General features: G+C 48.4%; 1 protein-coding gene across 11 annotated transcripts in view; it reads right to left on the bottom strand.

Annotated features, from left to right (window-relative positions):
* The window catches only part of DAB2IP (DAB2 interacting protein), a 224,258-nt gene that overhangs the window by 85,752 nt on the left and 113,688 nt on the right, over nt 1-24,818 (bottom strand). For all 11 annotated transcript variants that reach the window (XM_083807470.1, XM_083807465.1, XM_083807469.1 and 8 more), the window contains one exon: nt 24,120-24,238. In XM_083807470.1, coding sequence (XP_083663596.1) covers nt 24,120-24,238 — 119 coding nt within the window. The remainder of the gene's footprint in view (nt 1-24,119; nt 24,239-24,818) is intronic.

Here is a 24,818-nt window from a genome sequence, read left to right as displayed (position 1 = left end):
GACGTCTGAGTCTACCATGCCTAGGATTAGTCTCCCAGACACACACCCAATATCAAAGCTTCAAAGGCCCCTGGCTGCACCCCAATTTAATCCCTGCCTCATCATTTTTTAGAAATTCACATAAATATATCCCCCTAAGACAAGGAAGACCACGGCTACACTGAGTTAACCCCAGAGTCTCTAACAACGCCCTAGCTTCCCAGTAGCTTCGTGTATAAGTGCGGAGTTTTACTGCAGTCATCGTAACAGAATCTGTCACTGCTGTGTCCTCTGAATGTCATTAATAAATAATATATGAAACCACTCCGGAAGAGGGAGAAAAAGCGTATCTCAGGGTTTCTGGAGCACATTGAGAGGCCAGTGGCAGTGACAGGCACCAAAGGAAAAATCTAAGAGGACAAGCTCTGGGGACTGCCAGCTTTGCAGTGTCCCGGGGATGTGCACAAAGCCCAGAGGGAGCCACAAGCTCAGCGGCGGCTGCTGGCTGCCCCCGGGGGCAGAACACCCAGCGGTGCTCAGACCTAGGGCCTGCGGGGCAGGGGTACCAGGCACCCCGACAAAACAGGAGGAGGAGCACTGGGTTACAGTGACGGTGCCAACACATGCCGGAGAAGGTCAGTGTGTTTTCACAGGCAGCTCTGGGGACGCTGCTTTTAACGTGGTTTAATTAGGCTTTAGCACTCGTGAAAGCCCTGGAGAGAGGTAACTTGTGCTTAGTCACAGAAGAGTTACAGTCATGGACGATGGTAACGTCCCTCTTTGTGGTCAACATACAAAGCAATTCGCCCACCCCTCTCTGCAGCCCGTCCTGGCTGGATCCAGGCGTCATGCCCCCTTTCCTTTCGTTCAGCACACGGCCTGCTCCATCCCTCCAGTTCCCCTCCTCTCGCACCGTTAATACCGGCTGAGACAGACGGGGGTGTCACCAACCCTCGGCACCGGCTAGCTGCCGGTGCTGAAGAAGCTGCCTTCATCGTCCTGTCCTCCTTCCTTCCCCGCCGGCGTTCCCCCCCCGGGCTGCCCACAGGCTGCCGCACCCGCTCCCCTCCATCACCCCGCTCGGAGGCTGGGGCGCGCGCTCCAGCTCTTCCCACCTACACCAACCTGTGGCCCCCCCCGGGAGCGCGGGGCTCGGAGGACCAACGTTGGGAAGCGCCCTGCTACGTGCATTGTGTTGGGGGCAGCTCATCCCACCCCGAGCCACGGGGAACCCCAGCACCCCACGTAACTCCGCGGACGCCTCAAAGGGAAAAGAAGTAACGGGCATTCGGCTGGTCTCACAGACCTCTCTCCTAACCCTGCTTTCCCAGCTGCCTTGTGCTCACCCTGAGTCGCTCTTATCAGTAAGAAGGAATTAAACAGCAAGAGGAATGCCTTATTTAGAGATGAGCAGCGAACTACTCTCAAAACAACTGCTTGAAAACTAGCAAGGGAAGAAAAAAATGCAACCCCAGAGTACAGGGAAGCCAAACACACCCTGTCGATCGCAGAAAAATGTCCTCCTCCTCATTTACCAAGTCAGTACTTTTCCTTTGTGTGCTAGGCCAGCACAGGAAGGGAAGCGAGGCGCTTCTCATTTCCTGTGCATTTCTGAAACCCATCATCCAGAGCGTGGCACCAGCCACTGCTCTGCCAGCTCTGCCCTGCCTCTCTCCAAGAGCCTCGGTTGCTCTGGGGTTGCTCCATTTTTCTTTTTTTAAGAAGTGCTTGTCCCGAGAAACGCACAGCCCCACTTGCGGCCACAGAGGGGTTATTTCCATCCCCACGTACCTAACGGCCAATGAATTTCTTTAGTTCACTGTAGCCTAAGATGGGATTTCAAAATGTGTCAGACCTTTCCAAGATCCTGTTCCTGTTCTCGCTCCCCACCGCACCCTTTGCTCTTCAGAGTGACCCCCGGGGAAGGCTGAAACCCCAACCCATTTCCTTGCCAACGAGTTTTCCTTTTCATCACCTCCACTCCCACTTGTGCTCATCTGCAGCCCCTGGAGCGCACTGCTGCTGGCGCTCGTTCCTGCTTACAAACGGACCTTGTTGGACCGGGACTGGGAGTGGAAGAAATCTGCTTTGCATCAGTTTTTCTTGGTTTGATTTGCAGGAAGGGTGTTATTTCTTAAAGGATGAGTCTGTTTATTGGCTGGGGATAGTTCTAGTGCATTTATTTTTTGTTGTGAATTTGGATTAGAGGCATCTCCTTGCTCCTGACAGTTGCTGGCAGCATGTTGTAAAAATATGATTAATTAAAGTGTGACTATGAATCCACTCAGAGGCTTAGATTTTTCCTTCTCTAACATTAAATAGAGAAGCAGCCATTTAAAAACGTCGAGATCTTGATGCAGATTTCAAAGTATGCTGCAATTTAGCTCAGCCTGACGAGGAAGTTCAACCTTCAACATTTAAAAGCTCTAAGCCCTTGGAGATCAGGGACTCCAGCTTCAGTTCCAATCCCTAACAAAGAAACAAATAAACAGGAGTAATAACCAAGCCATGCTCAAAAAGGACTCCAGCAGCACAACAGAAGCAGCACTGGTCACCTGAGGGGCTCCTTCTCCGTCTACGTGATGGTTTTACCCTTGTAGGCAGTTCAGCCATAGAGCGTGCGCGGTCCTGCCGCACCGAGATCTTCAATTACAACAACACATTCTGGCTCTTGCTCTCTTCCAGTGAGAAACCACTGGAAATCCTGGAAGACCTTCAAAAATGAGTAGTACAGTACTTGAAAAAGAGACACAACTTTACTAAATTGAAAAATTTGAATTTCCTAACATGGACTTAAAAGGTACTACTGAATCTTTAATGACTGCATTATAGAGATGGTTCAGTCTGAGAAGGGCGGAAGGTCTTCCTTTGAAGAAGTCAAACTTAAAAAATATATATAAGAAAAATGTCTGCTACATTCCAAAGTCACAAAGGGTTTCATGAAACTCTGTATTCCTCCTGACTTTGACTTCCTAAACGATAGTCACTTGTTAATCCAGAGCACCTACTTGAAGCCGAAGATAATTAGCTGGGAAAGGAAACACGCCGAACTAAAAATATTTCTGTAACAAAGGGCTGCAAGCAGCAACGTGTTGCAGATATAGATGGAAAACGGGCTAGTTATTTATTTCCAAAACACAGAATTCTTATTCATTACATGCTACCTTTGAGCTAGATTTGTTTTAAGCTGTTAAGCATTGCACAGCCTTCTGACTGGTAGCTGGGAGGAAAGGATGAAGAATGGGAAGGACTGGCTTTGCTACTCAGTGCGATCTGTGGAGGCAGCTATCAGCCCGCTTTTCCTCGCTAGCTCTCAAGCTCTTTCTCTCCTTTGTTCCCCCTCCTTTAACCCCCCTGGACATTTCCTCTATCTGCAGCCCAGCCGGGATGCTCACCCAGCCGCTCCCGGTGAGCAGCCCTCTCCTGACAGCCCTACGAGCCCGGTAAACGTCTGGTTGGGGCGCTGAACATTGTAGGAGACAACCTGCTAGACAACACGCTCCATTTTAATACATCCAAGCCACGAGGAGTCTCCAGCACGCTCAAGGCTGGGAGGTTTTACAAACAGCAGCCAAGCTGTACGGCACAGCCCGGCGCTGGTGTCATCAGCACAAAGGCGCTGCCCAGGCCCGAGGCTGGCACGCACACTGCACGGGCACCGCGTAAAGCCGTGTTCCTGTCAAGCCTACAAGCAAACGTAACAAGAAAGAGATGGCCATTTGCTTCCTGAAAAAACAAAAAGATCGATAATTCCCTGTTGTTAGGCAAGAACACAGGCCGTGGCAAAGCATTTGAACAGACAAACTGTGAGGCTGAGCCATAAATTTCGACGGTGCGAGACTGGGAATGTAAATTTAAAATGAAACATTTGAAGTTTGTGTGAAAATACAGTAATTATTAAAGATTATAAATTTGCATGCTTATTTATGTGATCTCTATTGATGTTTTCTTTCTAATTCACTTTTTGTTCATTTCTGCATGCAGATAAATCCTAGATAAGAGCATTGTGATGTGCAAAAACCTTAATCCAGCAGAAACTTCCTAATACGCAATTTAAGGATCGCGGGTTCATTACCACCCTAGGAGCACCGTGGTTGCCCTACTTTATTTGCAGGGCTCTGGGTACACTGAGCAAGGCTGGGTGCCGCCACCCCTGCCCCTCAGAGACCCCCCGTGCACCCGTGCCGGGCACCCTGCGGGGCCGGAGCTCGTGCCGTGGGCAGCCCCCTTCCTGCTCTCGGGGAGGGGAAGACAGGGCAGCCCTGGGAACATCTGCTTCCCAGACCCCAACCTCATCTGTCCTCTCCACGGGCACTTTGGTAAAAGAATAAAATTAATACCCAGACACTATTCTTCTCATCAATCCATCCATCCACCTACTGGCAGTTTCAATAAAAGATCAGATCGATATGAATTATTGTGTGTGCGAACAGATGTCAAACCACGCTATGCTACAATCAGATCAGATGGGTATTTCCTAGAAAAACACTATTTATCCATATTTGGTAGAGAAAGTGCATCTGCTCATCCAGAACCCAAAAGAGATCAGCCTCCTAACGAGACCTGGACACTATCTCTTCACTGGTCAAAATCCTGCAAAGAATTGGTTATACTCTGCGAAACAAATACCGATTTTTTATTCTTTTTCCATCTCTGTGCTCTACCCAAGTGCTTCCTTTTTAATAGATCCAACTGTAAGAACGCCTAAACCTTCCTCAAATTCCGCAGCACTCACTATACTGGCATGAATCAGTATTTTGTGCCTGGACTCCTCCCTCGTTTTGTCCATGGAAGACAACATCCGAGGCGTACATGAGAGAACCCCAAGGAAATAACAGAGACCACCGCACCTAGCCAACATCTGCCAGAGACCAAAGCCCAGCACGCGGGTCAGGATGGTAACAAAGAGGCACCAGTACATTCTCCCACGCTTCCCCCCAGGCCTCCCTTTCCCCGTAAATCTCCCTGTGCTCAGCCCCTGACTGGCGTCCTCAGGAAAGCAGACGAGACCTGTTGGGCGCTTGCCTCCTCCAGCACATCCTCACGGGCTGTGTCAGTAACGGGAGCGCTTTCACTGCTTCTCCGGGCAGCCAGCTCCAGACAGATATATTGGTGTACTCTGATAATTCCCTGATGCGTGGATGCCTTCATCTTCCCACCTCGTCCCATGTTTATCTGTCAATTACCCGCCCTAAATTCTTTCACCTCCCCACTGTTGACACCCTTTAAACACACGGTTATGAAATCCAGCCTCTGTCATCTTCTAGCCGACCTAGATCACAGAAGTGGCTGCGCTCCGTGCTCCGTTCAGCTTCCCAAGAACTTGCTCCGATGGGGATGCTTCCCAAACCCTGAATTGATCACGCCACGCTCTGCACAGGGCTTCGGGGCCTCATCAGCTGCCATCCCAAACAGCATCAATCACCACTTTAGTCTGCTGTCTGCCTCCAATCTAGCTTGTTAAACATTCCCAAAAATGAGTATTTTTTAATTACTGTTTTCTGAGAATTGGGATTATTTTCCCTCTAAATGCATTCATCTGATTATCTCCAGGATGAAATTCATTTGGTTAATTACCATCTTTTTAATTTGTTTAAGTCTATGTTTCTATTTTCTCCGCTGCAACACCTCCCCGCTAGCTCAGCCTGCATTTATTCAGTGTCTGGCAGACTCCCATTTCGGGCAACGAGAAGATTCCCATAAAACCACACACCAAACGAAGCCTTGCAGGCAGAGCCAGCAATCTCCCCTAAAGCCCGACAGGAGAGAGAAGCGTCATGCCAAGGCACAGGTTTATCGCTCGCGCTCCCTACCAGGAGCCCCAGCCTCGCTCCCCTTCCTGCAGCCACCACGCACCCCCGGGCAGCTCCCCAGCGAGCGGGGGCACTTCCCAGCGCTCCCCGATTGTCCCAGATGTGCACAGCCCTCTCCAGCATCAAGGTGGGGTTTAAGGCCGAGAAGAGCCTTCTGCAGAAGGAGTAACAAAGCCTTCCCGGCTGGCAGCCACCCCGGGACCCTGCCGCAGCTGCTCCAGGTCCCGCCTGTCCCCGGGGAGCGGAGCTGCCCTTCGCCTTCCCTGGGGCCGAGCCTCGCACGGCTCCTCGGCGGAGGTTACTTTTACTGACAGCCTAGCCAAACACCGCTTTTTTAAAACTAAAATAGCCGTTTTGTTAAGAAGATGATTTTATACTGAAATAATGACATTGGTACGATCTTCCCTCTCTTTCAGTAAGGCGAGCGCACCCGGTGCACCGAACAGGACTGGAGGTGCCCGCCGTTGCTGCAGTGTGTCGGAGCCGCCCTGCAGAAACCGCACCGCCAGCGAGAGCCACAGAGACCGCAGCGAAGCCCTGCGCTTCCTTTCCAGAGGTGAAATTTCTGCTCCTGGAAGGGAGTTCTGCTTTTGGGGTTTTAAGAGTTCTTTTTTTTTTTTAAAGAGTTTTTTTGTTTGAATATTTTCTGTTTTTTATTTTATTCGTTTTGAGAGAGAGGAGTCACTGATATAATTCATATATTTGCACAGTGACTCTAAGATTTCAGCACTCTCAATGCATGTAGAGTAGCATTAAAGAAAAGCATAAGGAAATGCATTTCCAATTTACAGGAACATCCCACATGATAATATCTTGGGTTTTGCTTTAGTGGTGATTCTTTCCTCTTATTTATGCACATTTATAGTAGCAGGATGCCCTGATTTCATAGCAATAACTGTCTCTCTTCCAAGAAGAGAATCGTGTCTCTTAGAATGATGCAATGAGATTCAGATACCCTGGGCTGGAAAATAAAAAGGAAATGCTGACAAACATTACACATTGTACCAGAACGAAGGAATTGTCTCCCAACTTTGATCAGTGTTTTATCGCTCCCCAGCACAGGTTAACAATCCTACTTCGCACCAGCTCTGCCTAGAGCACCATCACCGCTCCCCATCTGCACATGTAGGCCAAAGCATGCTCCTGTCAGAAGCAATCTAACGTCTCATTCATTTGCCAAAAACCTAGCAGATTTTACCTAATGTCCAGCTTATGCTATCATCATCTTATTACAACCCTGAAACAGAGGGAGGTGAACTCCAATCTCATTACCAAGTTCTGAATTCCAGTCAATGACGCACACGCTGGAAAAAACCTAATGTAATTTTACTACTTCGCTAAACTTTCCTAGTAATAAAAAAATCTTCTATTGATAATGCAAATGAGAACAGCGGAGACATTAGGAGAAATTTCAAATATTCTGAGGCTGATGGAAAAGCCTCCCAGAAGGAAAGGTCGTGGTACCCAAAGGGATCACGTTGGCCCTGGCTCTGTCCGGCCAGCAGGCTGAGGGCGGCGCGGTGCCCATGGCGCTCTCCCAGGGCTGTCCCCGCGGTCTGTGCGTACCCAGCACGGCGCCAGAGCCACGGCGCCTCGGCGGCACCCCACTTCTCCTCCACACCAACGCGTTTCCTTCTTGCTCGGGAAGCTGTTTGCCCCTTAACAGGACACATTTTCTGACTAGCTTTATTGTTCTGCAGATTATGGGCTATAAAGAATTAATGGCTGAATATAAATCAATTTAGTTCACCGGGAGAGTATGTGCTTTATGCGGTAGACATTTTCAAAGAAAAGCAATTAGTTGATTTGGCATTTTAATCGTCAGAAAAATAAAGAAGCTATTTTTCACCTACGAGGATATGTTCAACCACATAAACATATGCTGTATTTTCTGAAACGGAACTAAGAAATATTATTTGTTGGCTAGATGTGGTACAGCTGATAGTTGTTTCCATTGTCCCAAGAAGTGCCTTTGCAATAAAGATCTCGCCGTGCAGCCTGCATTTGACTTTCCAAAGCCAGGGCCTCACGAGAGGCTTTCAAAGAGCCCGAGCAGAGCAGCTCTCGCCGATTGCTCCTAGGGACTGCTAAAAGGCAACGCCACAAGGAAGATCCAGGTCACCGATTCAATCCCGAGCTCAGCTGGCAGACGGGGCGAGGGGCGCATCCCGCAGCTGCTGCCCAGCCGGCGCGCACCCCGCAGAGGGCTCAGGACCGCTTTCGCCAGGGGTGGTCCCGTGCTCGCCCTTGCGCGCTCCGCGGCTGTCGGCTGGGGCTGCTGCTGCCGGGGGGCGAACTGGGGACTGTCCATCTGGCAGCTCTCATGCGGCAGCAAACCCATACCATGGAAGCAAAGATACTTTGTCCTGCCTGTGTGTGAGGAGCAGATAACCCCATCCGGCACTGCCGAGCCTGGAGGGGCGCAGGGCGACCATGCGGGATGATGCAGAGTGACTGGCCCCCTCCCGGCACCGCTGCGGTCGGTCTCCTCCCCGGCTGCAGCAGGAACATCTGAAGCTGAGAGGCTGCTTTGTGCTTTGTGAGGGAACAGGCCTGTCCCACCGGTGAGTCTCTCTTGCCCTCTCTGTGCCGTACAGACAAACCCCACCTTATTCCATTTGTTGAGTTTCACGCATTAACACCCTGCGTGTGTTTAGCAGACACTCCAAAGCTAGCTTGCAATACATTTGAGTTTGCTTTCCCTCGACTCTCCGCTAACGACTCATTTAACAGCAGCACAGCAATTAGAAAATCAATATTCCATTCAGACACGAGCATTTCATCTGGAGCATTACTTAAGGAATGTCTCTTGCAGCCTCATCCTTGCCTGGACGAAGGATAAGGCAGAAAGGACGCTGGCGTTAGGCTGCTGATTGATTTAAGGTGATTTCGCTTAAGGCCCACATGGTATTTGCAGAATGTTTCGGGCTGGGTACAGCCAGCGTGGGTACGACATTCTACTAATAAGCACCTCTGTGCCAGAGCGCGCACATAAATCCAGTTGCGGAGAAACGCAAGCTTGCTTTATTGTTTAATATCATACCACCCACCTGAATAAAACAGAGTCTGACACGTGTCATAAGGAATTACTCCAAAAATGCAAGGCCCCCGGGCATTAAAGCCCCATTTGTATTCCAGTCATATTAACAAAACATAAAATAAGTAAGTAACAATCCCACCCTCTTTGCTAGGAAAGGATTTGCCAGTCAGGAGCTTCCCACGTTGCTGTTCCAAGCTCCCCGGCTGCGAGAGCAAGGGCAGCGACGGAGAACGGAGGAGAAAAAGCAGAGACAAAGCAGAAATCACAATGGAGAAATTATTCTGATTTGCTGCATTTGGGTCTGCGCTGAAAGCCTCCAGCACTCGCCGGCACAGACGCGCTCGCTGCAGCCCCGTCCCTGGTGGGCCGCGGCGCAGCACCCGCCGGCTCCCCCGGCGCTATATTTAGCAGCAGCGAGCAGCCAGGCGGGAGGCGAAGCGCTGCCCATCTGCAGGCTCCGGAGCGGGAGCGTGTTTGGAAGCAGCCTGTTTTATTTGCACGTTATTTAAAATACGAGCTGCAATGGCCGATTGTTGCTGGGGGAAATCACTCCCTCGCACGCCGGGGAACGAGGCCGGTGAGGCACGACGTGGGCTCAGAGGGAGCCATCGCCTTTGCGAGTCTTTATCTAGCAGGGTAACAGCAACAATTCCCTAAGCTCCGGGCAAAACCAGCCGCGCTCCTTCCCGCCTTCTCCAGAAAGCAGAAACCAGATATATGTGTTACTAAATGCGGCAGCAGGAATTCCTTTAGTGGGGAATACTAGAGATGAAAGCGGTACAAAGCAGACTTCCCCAATCCATCCCACATCCCGGTTCCCTGTCTTCTTTGCACGTGAGCGTTGTGTAAGCCATAATTATGCAATCTCACCAGTCACCATTGAGCAGATTCTCAGCTTGTTTCAGCTCAGCAACAGATACCGGCTTACGATCCTAACAGAACGGCTAGATTTTTTGGCAAACTTATTGCCAAGGAATAATGTGACCTCCTGCATCACAGGAACGGGCAGCGCAAAGATGTGCGCTAGGAGAACCCACGGACAGGGGCCGCAACACCGCTGCCTCGGAGCTCCACGACCTCCAAACTGCCCAGAGCTGGACACTCAGCTGCGACAAAACACTTCCCAGTGTACTTTTGGATACAAGTGGTAGATAAAATCGCTGGGCGAAATAGCCCAGTGTAAGTAATCTTCAAAAGTGTTGGATGTAGACTTATTAATTTTTGGCAGGTGATTACTCACTCAATTTTTCAATGAAAAATTAATGAAGAATTCTGAATACATTTTTCATGAGAGACTGTACAAAATGAATATAATTTTTAAGGTTTACAAATGGATGTTAAATAATTGTGAAACAATGGTCAGATCACAGGAATAGCTGCAAAGGCAGTTCACAATATTTATTAGGGTTTTTATTAACCACTTTTTGAAACGGTTGGCCTGCCCTAAACTCTATCATACAATAGGTTTTGAAGATTTATTTTTATTTTATTCAATTATCAGGATGAATACAATTAGGAGGACTCAATTTCTCCAATATATTTAACTGATACCAACCAGTTCAGCTATTCTTTATATACTACATGCCAAGAGCACGAACCAAATTTAATCCCACATTCTTACACACTGACATTTATAGAAAGAAAAAAAATACAACAGGAAGAAGTGTGTCCAGAGAAACTACTGCCAGAGCTGAATGACACATTTTTAGCTTCTTGGTGACAAGGTATGTGGTTTTAACACATCACACTGGAGGAAAGAAAAATGCCAGGGATGCAGGTGATACAGCACTCTTCTGATCCTGAAAATACTGACACGCTGCTCTCGGCCAGCTGGAACTCACTAGAGTCAGGAGCAAGAATGGCGCGTGCTGATTTGGAGCAAAGCAGGACAATGGGCTCGGTGAGATGAGGAACTAGGGAATTAATTTAAATGTTCAAAGGGAACTTCATTCTTCCAAAACCTTCAGACCTATGATTGGGTTGGTGGTGCAATTATTCAAGTCGAAACCTTTTTTGCATTTTAATTAAACAAAAATAAAAAGGAAAAAAAAATCTAATGTGAATTTTAGAACACCGAGGCGAGAACAATTAGCCCAGGGAACTACTGATGAGACTTCAAAGCACAGGTAGTGGTGCCAGGCTAGAGGTGCTCTGGCGCAGGGCTGGAGCAGGACCAGGAGCTAGCAGCCGGCCGCCTGGCAGCAGCCTGGTGACCCGAGCCCAGGTCCCAGCCGTGGGCACCCAATGCTCCCAGTGCCACCCACCCAGCTCCCTGGGGTGTTCCCAGGGTGCGCATAGGCCGGGGAGCAGCGGGGCAAAGCAGCCGGGCTGCTGCTTGCGGGGCCCTGCAGGCTCGAGGCACGGTGTCCGGAGGCGCAGGGGGAGCTGCGAGCGCCGCGTGCGCTGCACCTGGGGCGAGGGCAGGGAGAGGATTTCCCCAGCCTGTCAGTCAGCCTGGCGCTTGTACAGGGGGCCTTTTCATTTCTAAAAGTTGTTATTGGAAAATGTCACTATTCATTGTCAAGAGTTCCCGTGATGCAGTAACTCTCATTACACCTAAGCCCTCTCAGCACAAAATAGCCGCGCGCTGATAACCTGAATATATTTGCGGCAGCTGCTGTTCCACAGACTGCGCTCTTGTACAGTCAGGTTATTTTACATGCTTATTAGCCCCATTATTTTATAACTCATTCCTCTGTGTAATGCTGACTCTCTATCACTTCATTTTAACAAAAAGATATGTTCCTCTGAGGCAATAAGGGACGAGGAGCCTCAGCGACGGAAAGGGAGGAGGCTGGACTATAGGCAGCAGGTCGCGCTGCGCCCGGGCTGAGGAAGCGCCTGGCGGCCCGGGGCCCTGCAGCCAGTGTCCCCTGGGGGCCCTGGAGATGGTGTCCAAGGGAGAAGCTGCCAGCACTCCCCCACCCTTGTGCTGTGTTGTGCCTCGCCTGGGCCAGGTACCCGTGTGCTTCTTGGATGCACACCCCAGAAGAGCTCCAAAGCTAGGAAGGGTGTTACTGAAGAGGTGATGCACGCTCACCCACGCTCACGCACACACACATTCACGCTCAGTCCCCCAAGGCGCCTGTCTGAGGGATGCACAGAACAGACGTGCCAGTGCTTTCAAGGAGAAAGGTGTACAAACGGTGCTTCTTCCAGCAGCAGCCCGCACGTGCACGTGCACCGGATTCACTGCGGAAAGCCTCAAGAGGTGAGAGGAACCACGGGGACTGCGTGGGGGGGGAGCGAGAGGAGTCTCTTTAGCTGGAAAAGACAAGGAGAGATGGCACGACAGATGTCCTCTTAGCGAATTATCAGCAAATAATGAATGGTGAAATAAGAAATAAACTGTCTCTTTCTACTTACTGCCTTTTACTAAAATGGCCAAGGAAGAGATAACAAAGATGAAAGACAACTAACAATAGATTTAAAAATATTAGTGTTATAATTTATGTATCATATATCTCACTGTGTTTGCAGCACTCACTGATACAAGAGGTAATCGAGAACAAAAACTTCACAAGGCTGCAATGGGATTTTTGTTTTTTAAGACAATGAGACTTAAAACAGCATTTCGAAGAGATAACCAAGCTCTCAACCCAGGGAATAAGCCAGCCACAAACTGGCACCAGGCACTGGGCTCCTCGGGCGAGCTCCTGTCACTCTGCTTTGTCACTCCCCTGCTACCAGAATATTTGCTCTGACCGAGGGGTGTGCAGAGGCTCTGCTTGCTGTGAGGGGGCTGGGAATGAGGCTCATCAAGTGAGTGAGAACCTCAACGTGAGTGACTTTATCTAAGGAGGGCAAAACACCCTGCCTTGGTTTGCACAAAGAGCGAGCTGTAGATATGAAGGCATCAAGTCGGAAAGCTCTCCGGTGCATGCCGGAAACAGGTACAAAAGGGCCGTGATAATGAAACAAAGACAAATCATTCCTTGCCCTTTTCTTGCAGGTCTCACTCAAGGACCTGGAATTGCTTTATGAATACATATCAAGGAAGCTGCCGACAGTCTTGGGAAGCAGTTATGTTATACACAGATCATAAGCCACGTTTAAGAGATGGGAGTTAAACAAAAATCACACAGGAGTCAGCTGATGACTTTTCCTTAAGTTACACATTCAGTTAGAACATGTTAAAACAGAATCAGAATTATCACCCACTCCGTAGGGCTCTGACGCCTGTGTAAATGAAGCCAGAAGTAACTAGTTAAAGGAAGAAGGATCGAGGAGATTAATGTTAGCTAGACTTACTTCCCTAGATGGCTCATAGAGCTTATAATAGAAGAGGGATGCAAGAAAGCAATTAAAAGAGCTAACTTAAATAAATCTCTAAGTGCTGAAGGTTTGCCAGCATATACCTCTAAATTCTTCTGCAGTGCATCTGGGCCCCTTCCTCTAGGGACTTTCTAACAACCTTTCAGACGTCAGGGTAATTATTGCAAAGTGTGACCCAGACTGTGGTTACTGGTGTAATCAAAAAATCCCCTTGAGGTTTCAACATTAGACACAATCTCACCAGTAAAGCAGACTCCCAACTGCCGGCTAACATTTTTGTAATGGCTAAATGTAAAATTTCATTCTCCACGACTCCGCGATGCACCCGGTGGGCTGGGGTCACGCTGTCTGCTGCAGGACTGCTCACCAGACAGGCTGCTGTGTCCATCAGGGACCTGCCACAGCTGCAGGCCCCAGAAAAGACTCCTAGCAAGGAGCGTACTCATGGAGCTCAAGCAGGAAGGAAGACAGGTAATGGATGGAGAGAGACAACATCTAAATGTTGTTATTAAACGGGTATGATATTGCCAGTGAAGTTTTCCTGCTTTGGCAGGCTGGGCACATCTGCTCCTTTGCAACATTTCCTATACAAAACTTGCTCCCCTAACGTTTCAGCTCCTCAGACTGACTGAGTGTTTTATCTCCTTGGGGAGCTTACAGACTGCAGTGGATTTGCTAGATTCTGGTGCACAGGGAACTTCCACTGCTGGGACATCAATCCTTGCTTGGTTCTAACATGCCATCTCCAATTTAAGCAAACAGGGAATAAGGAAAGAAATGAAATACTAATTGCAATCCAAATTGCTCTATCTTCTAGCCACCCCCTGCCAACCCTCCTCCCTGCTCCCTAATCCATAAGGTCTGAGCGATGATCAGTGAATAATTAATTCTGGGTGAGCGAGAGAGGCTTCATGCAGAGCGCCTCCGCAGGCGCGATGTGCAGCTCGGGCAGCCCACGGGCAGCACGGAGCGGTGCCCCCGGGCATGCACCCCGAGGGCTCTCCGACACGCGCAGCCCGGTGGCTCCCCACTCCTTGCAGCTTCTGGGTCAAACCCTCTGCGCTTGCCCGGCCAGCCACTGCCAAAACCTATCCCTCCGTGTTGGCGTGGGGCATCAATAAAAGCTGTGGTAGAAGTGCCACGATCATGAACAATGACGTGTCAGTGACTAGAAGGTACAGTCTTAAAGTCAGCATTTCAGCACACAGCAAAAGAGAAAAAATATCGCAGTGTGGTGGTAAAACTACGCCAAGCTGGTGTTCTGAAAACACAAAAGTTAAAACAAAAGACAGCTCCCAAGCAGCTGAATGCCAGACCTCGGCCTTCTCTATTGATTCAGAGTGTGAGTGTGTGGGGGAAATGCCGCGCTGCACATGTCCCTCCTCTTACAACAGTCTGAAACCAAACCTCTCGATCCAAGCACCATCAAATTCAAGCAACTCAAAATCTGAATTCAAATTATTTCTCTTTTTTAGCAATATACGGGACTAAAACTGTTCAGATGACACGAGGCAGCAAGACACATCTTTTGCTGTGTCTGAAAATACCACACACACCTCTGGCGCTCCAGACTCTTCATCCTACAGATTCAAGAGCACTGGAGAACCGAGAGAAGCGGTCAAAGCGCGGTTGCTTTGCCCTGCCCTACCTGCAGAACCTTCCTGGGCCTGGAGGGAAATGCCGTGCTGAGGTGGCAGCCGATGGGTGGCAGCCCGACGGGTGGCAGCCCAGGGACGTGCTGCTCCTCGCCAGGGCCAGGTGACAGCAGGAGGAGGCTGCTCTGCGGCCCCGGCCCCCAGCGCAGGCTCAGCCTTCCTTCGGGCCCAGCGGCATCGTGCCCAGGGAATGTGAGCAGCGGATCCCGCGGTGAGCTACGAGCAGCCCTCAGCCCTTCATTTCAGTGCTCAGAAGCAATGAGATTTTTTTTAATTTTCTGCTCACCTCTTCCAAAACACACGTGAATCGTCCTACGTTCATGTATATATGGGTATCATTGGGAGTGCGACTATATAGCCACACATCCACTACAGAACAAAGCTCCCCACACAGCAAGGAAAGCAAAATATTAATTATTCAAGGTGCATACAACAGAGTTATGTAAATCATCCGTTAACTACCGCAGGACTACTTTGCAGAGGGACTCCTATGGGGAAGAAGCACCGAATGCTTCAAATCGGGGCTGTGTGTAATCTCTCATGTACCAGCAATGGAGCACGGGGGTTATTGCACAGGGCCAACATAATCCCAGAGACATTTGTAAATGTGAGCAAAGGGGACAGCCTGATATAATACCCATGGCTTTATAATTACTAATACGTTGGCATCATTTCGTGAATGAATGCCACCCTCCTGCACACCATCAGTCATGTGCAACGCGTGCCACATCCCTGTCTCACACAATTACTTACGTAACACACGTGGATTAAAACCAAATTCATATTTCTGGCTTTTATTCAAATCAGCTACGTATTTTTTTAAAACAAATTATATTTTAATTCTAGCTAAAATGCACTGCCTTAATTCAATTAAAATCAGTTCTTGTTTTTTTTCATCACACCTGACCTGAATTTTGCTGAAGTGAACATAAGTGAGATGTTCTGTAATTGTACTGAAAATTAAAGTCATACACACTGCCAATGAGGTAAACAAGATCATAATACCAGCATTATAAGAAGATAACCCACAAGTGAACAACGTTCTTGAAATCTCCCTACTAATCATTTCACGAGAGGCCCCATATCATAAGGCATTATCAAGGAGAACGGGAAGGAGGAAGGACAGAGGAGCCCATTTTTCCTCTGCCTGTTTTTTTCTCCCCTCCTAGCTGATGGATGAACTTGACATAGTTATTTCGTATTCACAAGTCCTGAACATCATTACATCCAGCGCTCCGTACAACTGGCTGCTGGCAGCGAGCTCAGCACACGGGCTGCCTCCAGCTACAATCAGCGGATTTCTGTGCACCACCACTGCAATATGAAATGGGATAACAAGATATACATGTCAGACAGCTGCGTCTTCCAGCACTCGGAACAAAGGCTTGAAAACCTTGCCCACCTCCGTTATATGCTCACTTACAGCTCCGTCTTTGCCCCTCACACAGACCTTCAAATCCGAGCCTCGCAGTTTCAATAAAGAACACAGCTAAACTTGATTTTAAGCACTTCCTCCTTCCAACGGACACCTATTGCTAATACTAATTGCCAACACAAGTGATGAGTAGAGGACGGAAAAATCTGGTGCATCCAGCACTGTAACTTCCCTGAGATGGGAAATTCCATTCTGAGAGAGGGAAACCTGCAGCAGACCAGGCGGGTACCCCTGCCCTGCCTGCAGGGGCACAAACGGGAGCACACTTCGATGGCCTGGCTAATTAAATGCGACTGCATGCTGCCACTGAAAGGAAAGGGCTTTTTCCGCCACCTTCCCGTTGCTCTGCAGTTACACGACTTGGCTCAGTGCCCTAACCAAACTGACACCCCCACCCCAAATAATAATTTCCCACTGAATCGACTCGCTGGCCTTCCTCAGCCTGTGATGGCTGGATCTGCTGTGAGGGGAGCCCGTGGGCTGGGGAAAGGAAGGCTGATCCTTTCCATTTTAACGTAGTATTTTCAGCAGCAGCAGTTTTCATTGTGTGCTAGAATGTTTAAGCCTGGGAAAGAAGTATCTTAGTTTTGTCATAAACAAAAAATAACTAAAACAAAACAAAACAAAAAAGCAGAAGGGCCTTGAACTAACAGAAAGCCTTTTCTGGTATAAAAGCTGTAGTGATGGCATTTCCTTTCTTTTTTTTCTTTGAGTCTATTGACATGAAGAGTAATGCTAATGTAATTGCACTGAAATTCATGCACATGAATATCTCAACAGGGCAAAGTCAGAATAAATGGTCTGTTTGAAAACAAAACGTTAATGCAGCGGCGTAGCAGTATCTGCCTTCCATCTGCAGGATATCCAGACACCATCAGCCACAACGCAACTTAACCGCCGCCCCTGCTCAGAGGCTTTGCAGAAAGGAGAGGAACGGGACCATCAGCTTGTAACCCCGGGGTGCCCACTGCTGCACCCAGCACCTCGGCCAAGCAGCGGCCAAATGAGCCAACGCTGTCTGCTCAGCCTGCACGAGGAGTAAGAGGAAAGACAGCCTCCTTCCGTCCATTAATCAACCTGATCTCCCACTGCAGAAACAATGCCTTCCGATTGTACGCATTTACCAAACATTCTTCAAATGCTAACCATCTGCAGCTGCAATACAATGCTTTGATTACAAACGTCAAAAAGATAGAGCATAAAATTAACTTCTCCTTATTTAGTAGGTTTAGAGAAATGTGGCTTCACGCTACACTAATTCAGTGCCCTCAGTATGAAAACTCCCCATTATGATGTCTCATCAAATTAGAGCCAACGACACAACGATGTCATCTGTACCATCACACAACACTATATTTTGTAATTAAGCAGGACAGTGAAACAATGGCCTTGCTTATAGAGAAAAGGTCAGGAATGCAAAACATATTTTTGCAAGCTAATTGTAAGATGCATGAAGCCAATTATCCCACTAGTGCTGCATATGCCTAAGTAGGAAGGATCTTATAATTTTGCTACATGACTCCGAGTCGAGTCAAAGTCCTCGCTGCACCCCTGTGGGGCACTCGGTGGGCTTGTTTAGACGGTCAGGAAACCGGGAGGCAGAGAAAAGTGGGTAAGGCTATTAAAGTAATTCCAATTTCTTAGCTCTTCCCTTGACATTTTACAATAGCTTGAAAACTTTCTAGGAATTAAGACAGTCTTTTACTGAAAGATATTAGATGACTTCCCTGTTAAATTAGGATGTTCGAACATGCAGGATAAGGGTCTTTACATATTTCTTTGAGACTGACAAATACATTTACCCCAGGTAGCCTCAGATACAAATTACAGATTCACATCCATGTGCAAAAGCCCGAATATATATATGTAAGTAACTAACACAAATTTGCCAGGAGAAATGGCTGAGACCTTGCTGTTGCCTTGGGAGAAGCTGAAAAGCACCCCGTTGGTTTCAGGCTGTCTCTGCCGCTCTCGGGGTTGCTAAATGGCTTTAGCTGAGGGGAGCAGCGTATTGCTGACTGGGGCTCTACGAATAGTTCTGCGTGCGCAGAGCAGTGCAATTGATCTGCAACCTTCCAGGTTTACTGGAGCTCTACTTCCCTTAATGAAGAAAATGGCACGCAAACGATGCTGACGGGGAAGCGCTTGAGCTTTGTCGAGCCCTGGCTGCAACTGCCGGGGCTGCAGAGGAGCAGAGGAAGCGCTCGTGCCCACCTGGACCTGGAGGTGCTCTCGCTCTCACTGCCTCTCATCGGCCACGCACTGCGGCACCCGGCTGATTCCAAAGGGAATACGTGCCCGTGTTAACATGATGGAAACCCAAACCGCCTGTATCAGGGAAATGTACCTTATTTTTACAAAGCTGACTATTACCCTTTCTTCCCTAAAAAGGATTGTTTGGTTTTGCTTCAGTGTCTCCCAGGAGAAAACTCCCAACCCCCTCTTTCCATTAAAAGCTTTATCCCTTTACAAATATTTGAATATTATTTCCTAAACTTCCTACTACCATGAAGAAGGCGGCGAGCAACACGAGTTTCTGTGGAGAACTGATAATTTCCTCCTGCATCTCTTCTTCAAAGCAGTTCTCTGATTTCACTCTAGCCTCCTAACACAGCCATTAATTGGAGATCAGTAATTAACTTTCTGGTTCATGAAATACTTTGCAAAGGAATCCCATTAAAAGGTTGATTTGCACATTCCTAGACAAGGTTGCCTTGATATAAATGCAGGCACTGGATGAGGCCAGCAATCCTGAGACCGTCCTTGAATCTCTGAGCTTCTCTTTGAGCTCCCCACGTTTGTTCCCCGGCTGCAGGGTGGAGCGGGACCGGCCGTTCGCCGCCGCACGGGAGCACAGACATCGGTACCTGCTGGCTGCTCCTGCTCCTGACTTTGCAGGATATTTTATTTTGCTTTTCAGTTATGGCTGATGGTGCTGAATGGTTTCCATATCCAAACTCAGCGGTGCTTCCTCAAATATTTTCGTTATCATGAAAACCCTGCACTGTGCACCTACCATTCTAACTTAGGAAGCTTCAGTGGCTAATGCCACCTAAGTAAGGAGCCAGGAGAGCCAGCGAGCTCTCCAGCACCTTTCCCAGAGATCTGAAAGCCCCCCGTGCGTTGTGCCAGCGCCCCAGATCTGCAGGATGAGTCACTCCTTTCCACAGGAATCAAAGTGACTTCTTCGTGCTTTGTGATGCAGCAGTCACCATGTTCTCCTCAACCTTAACCGATTTCATCATAACTAAAAATATTTGGCGTATCGGGTTTGTTGGGAATAACCAAATGATAATTAGATCTAGTAAGAACTCACAAGCTAAGTTTACTGTACGAGCATAGATGTTCATAAGTTATTGATGTTCTCCTATTGCATCAAAAAACCACGTTAGGAACGCTTGAAAACCCTTAGTGCAGACTGCGTTAGCACATTGGGAATTAAATGCTCTGCAGTACATGACTTGTATGCTTTCTCTTCCCTCTGTGGGTTATAAGCAGAAATTTTTGATGAGATTGAAAAAAAAAAGTTTAAAGAGGGAGTCACAGTAGTGCAGGTCTTTGGTGTTACCGATGCATGGCTGTTCCCCTTCCAAGGCTGAGGCTCATTTAACAATCAGCCATATGCTCAGACTTTTGTAGTGCCAAGAAAAAACATGAATGGAATGTTATCTTCTGGAATTAAAGAAAAAAAAAACCTTGCAAAATAATCCCAAATGTTACTAATTGAGTGTCCCTCAGCTCTAAATGAATTCTAAGCATGCTCAGAAAAAGTGTGTTTAGGAATGATCAACTTCAGGATTACATCAGAGTAATTAGTTACTCAGAGTACTCATCTTTCACCAAGAAAGTCAGAAGGCATCCATCCCATAGAAGTGATTGTGTCCCTCTCCTCTCAGGCCTAGTGTAAAATTATGGTGGCCTTTGCCAGTTTCAGAGGAGATGGGACCACGTTCGTGTATTTAGGTTTAAAAACAACAACCCCCATTTAATGGACTTTCTAAATTCCTGGCAAACTTTCTTTTTCAGAAATTACTTTTAAAAGATTACTGCAAGAGAGCGTCAGCAGCGCCGGAACAGGTCACTACCACCCGAAAACAATCCCAAATGCCCTAACGACACATTTAACAAGTGCAGCAGCAGAACCTCCTTCAGTTCCGCGGTCCCACTCTGGCTGCCCAAAGCCCAGCCCAGGAGCCTGCTCCATCACACAGCCTGCCGGAGAAATGTGGGTCCAATTAACAACAATCCATCTGCCAAATGCTTGATTTGTGGCCGATTCCAGAGAGGCCGCTACAAAGACAAACATTCAGAGCTCCATGATAAAAACTTCGTTAGCTGCTGTAATAAATCAGGATGCAGGAGACATTGTTAGCAAAAAGCCAGTTTAACGGAATCCTTCTTTAGCTCTAACAAGCAATCTGACTAGCCAACAAATTGAAAGGCGCGCTCATTCCACAATACTCCTTTGAATCTCACACTTATATAAACTGATTGTACCAGATTAATGCACCTCTCACACCAGACACTAGTTAGACTTGCTCCGATTTTGCTGCTTCTCTTCGCAGTCGATAATTGCATCACTGTTACTGTAATGGGGCTCCAAGAAAAAAATCAGCATGCAAAAGAATGGCAAAATCCGGCCTACTGCACCAACGTGAACCCCGTGGTAATTTACTGGAGTTAGCACAAGCAATTTATTGCACTTTTTCAAATGAAAGTCTCTTCTCAGTCAATGTAAAATCCAACACCATGAGAAATAACCACGAGCTTTGTACGAAGGTAAGCTCTGCTTGACTAAAACCAGTGCGTTTGTCTAACGCCCTGCTTTGAACAAGTCCTCAGATGTTCTCCAAAGACATAAAATAGTTGGCCAAATTTTACTAAGACAGAATTCTCGGAGTTTTTGTAGTTGCTCTGACCGTGCACACCCTGCGGTAGTGCCACAAACAGGTGCCTGGCAGTGGAGATGGGCCCCTGTAGGTGGTACATCAGCTCCGCAGAGACAAACCCCCCACACTTCAGGACTGGCAGCTCCTCTCTGGGATGCCACAACCAAGCTTTGTACGGGCAGCTCGGCACGACTCTGCTGGAAACCTGGCTGTTCTCTCTGTGCCACCGCAAGGCAGAACACCTGCCCCTACTGACCCAAATCCCACAGGTCAATTCTGAACGGGTGCCACTGAGACACTCTGTGACACCTCCGATGTTTAAAGGTATTTCCTTGTTTTGCTTTGTTACAAAACGCACATTGTACAAATTTCTCACTGTGGTAGAAGGTAACCATTTGCCATTTTAAATTTACATAAAGTATTGAAATGCATACATTAATCAAGCACAGGTTAAAAAGCGCATGTTTATAGCCTCTTCCCTGCTCTACATACATGTCACGTCCATCTAGTTAGCTGTCTGTGCATGTATGTGCACATTTCAGATATTGACATGCACCTGCTGTACACAGCATGATAAACAGGACACGCAGGAAGAGCATTAAAAATAAAATAAAAATACTAAGAGAGAGACCACAGCACCGATTTAGATACGCAGAAGCTAAGTAACAGAATCATTTATGATCTACGATAGCTCAGTACTTCAACCTCAAGTGTTTTGTCTGCATTTATTGCACTATTCATTTCTGCTACGGTATCACCTGCAAAAATTCCACAAAGCCCCAGAGCAGTACGGTGTTACAATGGGCACTTCCAGGAGAAGAGCAGCAGTTTGCAGACAATCAGCTTCAATACAAGATGGAGTCAAGAATCAAATATTTAAGAAGTAACTATTCTGATACCGGATGCTTCTTTGAAGTAGTTCTTGGATTTTGAGAAAGACAAGGAAGCACAACAGAAAAAAATGAATGAGAGTGATCTAAAAGACTCAAGCCCCTTCATACACAGAGCTGCATGCATTGTGCATTTTAATAGGCACAGGAATGTTCAAGAAGATAAAACTATCTTCCATAACCAAACCCTTGAAGGGTGACCGAGAAGCCCAGCTGCTGCTTTCTTTCACCTCGCTGAGAGCAGCACCTAAGGCCGAGGCCTTCTGCAGCAGGCACTTGCTGACTTATAGGTCTGACACTGCTAGGAAGGCGAGGGAACTAACAGCTCGCTGTCAAAATCTACTGAGTGCCAGATGGTTTTCTCCAGACCAGGCTGCGTCTATGTACCATAGATCAAGTTTATGAGTGATGCCTGAAGCCCTTCATTTTCAGTTTCTAAATACTCACATAAGCAAATCCTTGGGGTTTATTCAAGGCTGCCAAATGCTACCTCTCCTCCAACCCACCTTGTATACTCTACACCAAACATGCACTACAGCCATTCAGTGAATCTCCTCAAAGAAAAGCTCTGGGAAATGGGGCTCTGTCTGAAAGGACACTGCCTGGCAAGATCCAGGCTTCTTGTGCTGGGAGAGCAGGGAAAATACAAGGCTTCATTTGGAAAAATGACTTTGGCTTCAGGGCTGGCCAAACAGCTCATTCCCAAGTCCTATAGTGCCAATTCACAGAAAGAAATAAAACTCATCTACACAGAGAGAAACATCGTCCAGCTTGCCCGTTTTGGGGTAAGCAGCAGCACTCTGGGCAGACTCCTGGCCACCCCGCTCCCTCACTTGCCTTCCATAGGGAACACAGTGCCCTACTTTGAGCATCTGTGAAAACTGCAGCACAGAAATCACATCGACTCTGCCGTCTCAGATAGTAACCCCTGGAATATTACTCTACGCTGACCAGCACAATCCTTTTACTTGCTAAATCCAGAAGGAAAATGCTTAGGTCATCCAAGGAAAAATCCAGATGCGGGCTTCATAAATTCCCAGGCCCTCCAGTGGGTGAGAGTAGCTAAAAAGAAGGAAAAGTTGCCATTGTCTGAAAGTGAAGCATGCACTCAGTGGATTCTAACGTGCTGTCCTGATATTTTACAATACCACTGCTACAAAATGATAACAGCAGTGCATGTCTTATTTGGCATGTTTTTCAGACAAAGGCTTATCTTGGCATCTCAATACTTCTGTGTCATTCTCTGAAGAGATTCACGTAAGGTTTAAAGAGCTTCCTTTTGGAAGCAAACCACTAGTTTGTTTCTGTGACTAGTAATGGAGCCTGTCATACCCAGCCCTGACCTTGATCTGCATGTGAATTTACACACGAATTTACCTAGAAACGTGTCTGTCTCATGCACACACTGACATAAATGTACGTACACATAAATACACAGAAATCCACTAAAGAGCTTTACTCTCTAACTGAGCTGAAGAACAAAAACAAGGTCTCATTTTCCCTGTATTTTGCTTGCAATTCACTCCAGTACTGGCCATCCCATGTCAAATGCTTCCTCCGATCCATCTGCATATTCCCTGCAACACATCCCTTCTGGACTGAAGGATCCTGCCATGGCTCAGACAGAAAGGCAGCTCCGGCCACATGCCGGGCATCCATCGCGGCGTAATGACAGCGGGCAGGGGCTCTGCTGGAGACGTGTGTGTGGAAGGGGGAGAAAGGGATCTGGGGAGATTACGGTTGTTATTGTTCGTACAACGTGCAGCCCGGCAATGCCCAATGCACCCGCTGTGGGAGCATCCCTCTCCTCCCGCCTTCACCCGCATCAGTCGGCTTCGGCTGCTACATCTCCGTGCTATTTATATGCCGGTGCATCAACTTAGGATTTACTGGGGAAAAGACAGCAGATCACACGGGCTTCTCGGTACACGCTATTTAACCCCAGAAGGGAGGGCTTGCACTGGGTACTCGCCAACAGATTAAAATTACCCCTATCACGATTAAGCAAGTCCGCTTCTGTCAGGGACGTGGCCCTTGCTCTGAATAAGATAAGCGAGATATTAACAAGCCCTGGAAAAATCAATATCCTGGTCCTCTCTCTCCCACACCCTCTCCTCCCCACCCCCCAGGAACGTCCCCTTACCTTTCATTGTCCACGCTCCTGAAGCCAGGTAAAATGTGCCGGAAGCTGCTGTTCCTATCGAGCTTCGGTTGGCTCTTTGTCCTTTTGATGGAGCCTTTAAGCCGACGGCTGAGGAACCCCTGTGGGGTGAGACAAGAATACTAAATTACAACAAAAAAAAAGGAGAACGAGCGAGCGAGCCTTGGACCTGCTCTCCTGCACCCACGCGGCCGGGCAGGTGGCTCCGGGCAGCCCCTGCCTGCGCGCCCGCTGGCAGCGCCGCTCCTCGCCGCCCTGGCTCCCCGCGCAGCCAGCATCTGCTCCCAGCGCCCGCCGAGGCCGGGGCGCTGCGTCGGCGCGAGACTCCCCGAAGCCTCTGTTACCCAGGCAACCATCAGCTCACATAAAAATACTGTCTGAAAGACGAGGCTAGCACATCGCAGAGCCCGACGCGTGGAAGGCTGCGGCTGGGGCTCCGGCTGCCGGCACCACCCAGGCAGCGAGCGGGAGACGGGCACCAGCTCCATCGCCTGACGGGCTCCGGGCTCCCAGTCCTGGCTGGTGGGACTTGGCTGGGTGTCAGAGATACACAAAGACGGCCTGCAACGCATGTGGCCGTGGGCAGCACCTTGGCAGGAGGACGGGAGCCCTGCACCGACCGCACGGTGCCTTCCCCGCTGCCTCCCGGAGCTCAGGTCGCGGCTGCCGTGGGGCACCGCC

The sequence above is a fragment of the Anser anser genome (assembly GCF_964211835.1).
Source record: "Anser anser genome assembly, chromosome: 21".
In the NCBI taxonomy this organism is placed as follows: Eukaryota; Metazoa; Chordata; class Aves; order Anseriformes; family Anatidae; genus Anser; species Anser anser.
This window is presented reverse-complemented; position numbering and strand designations above follow the sequence as displayed.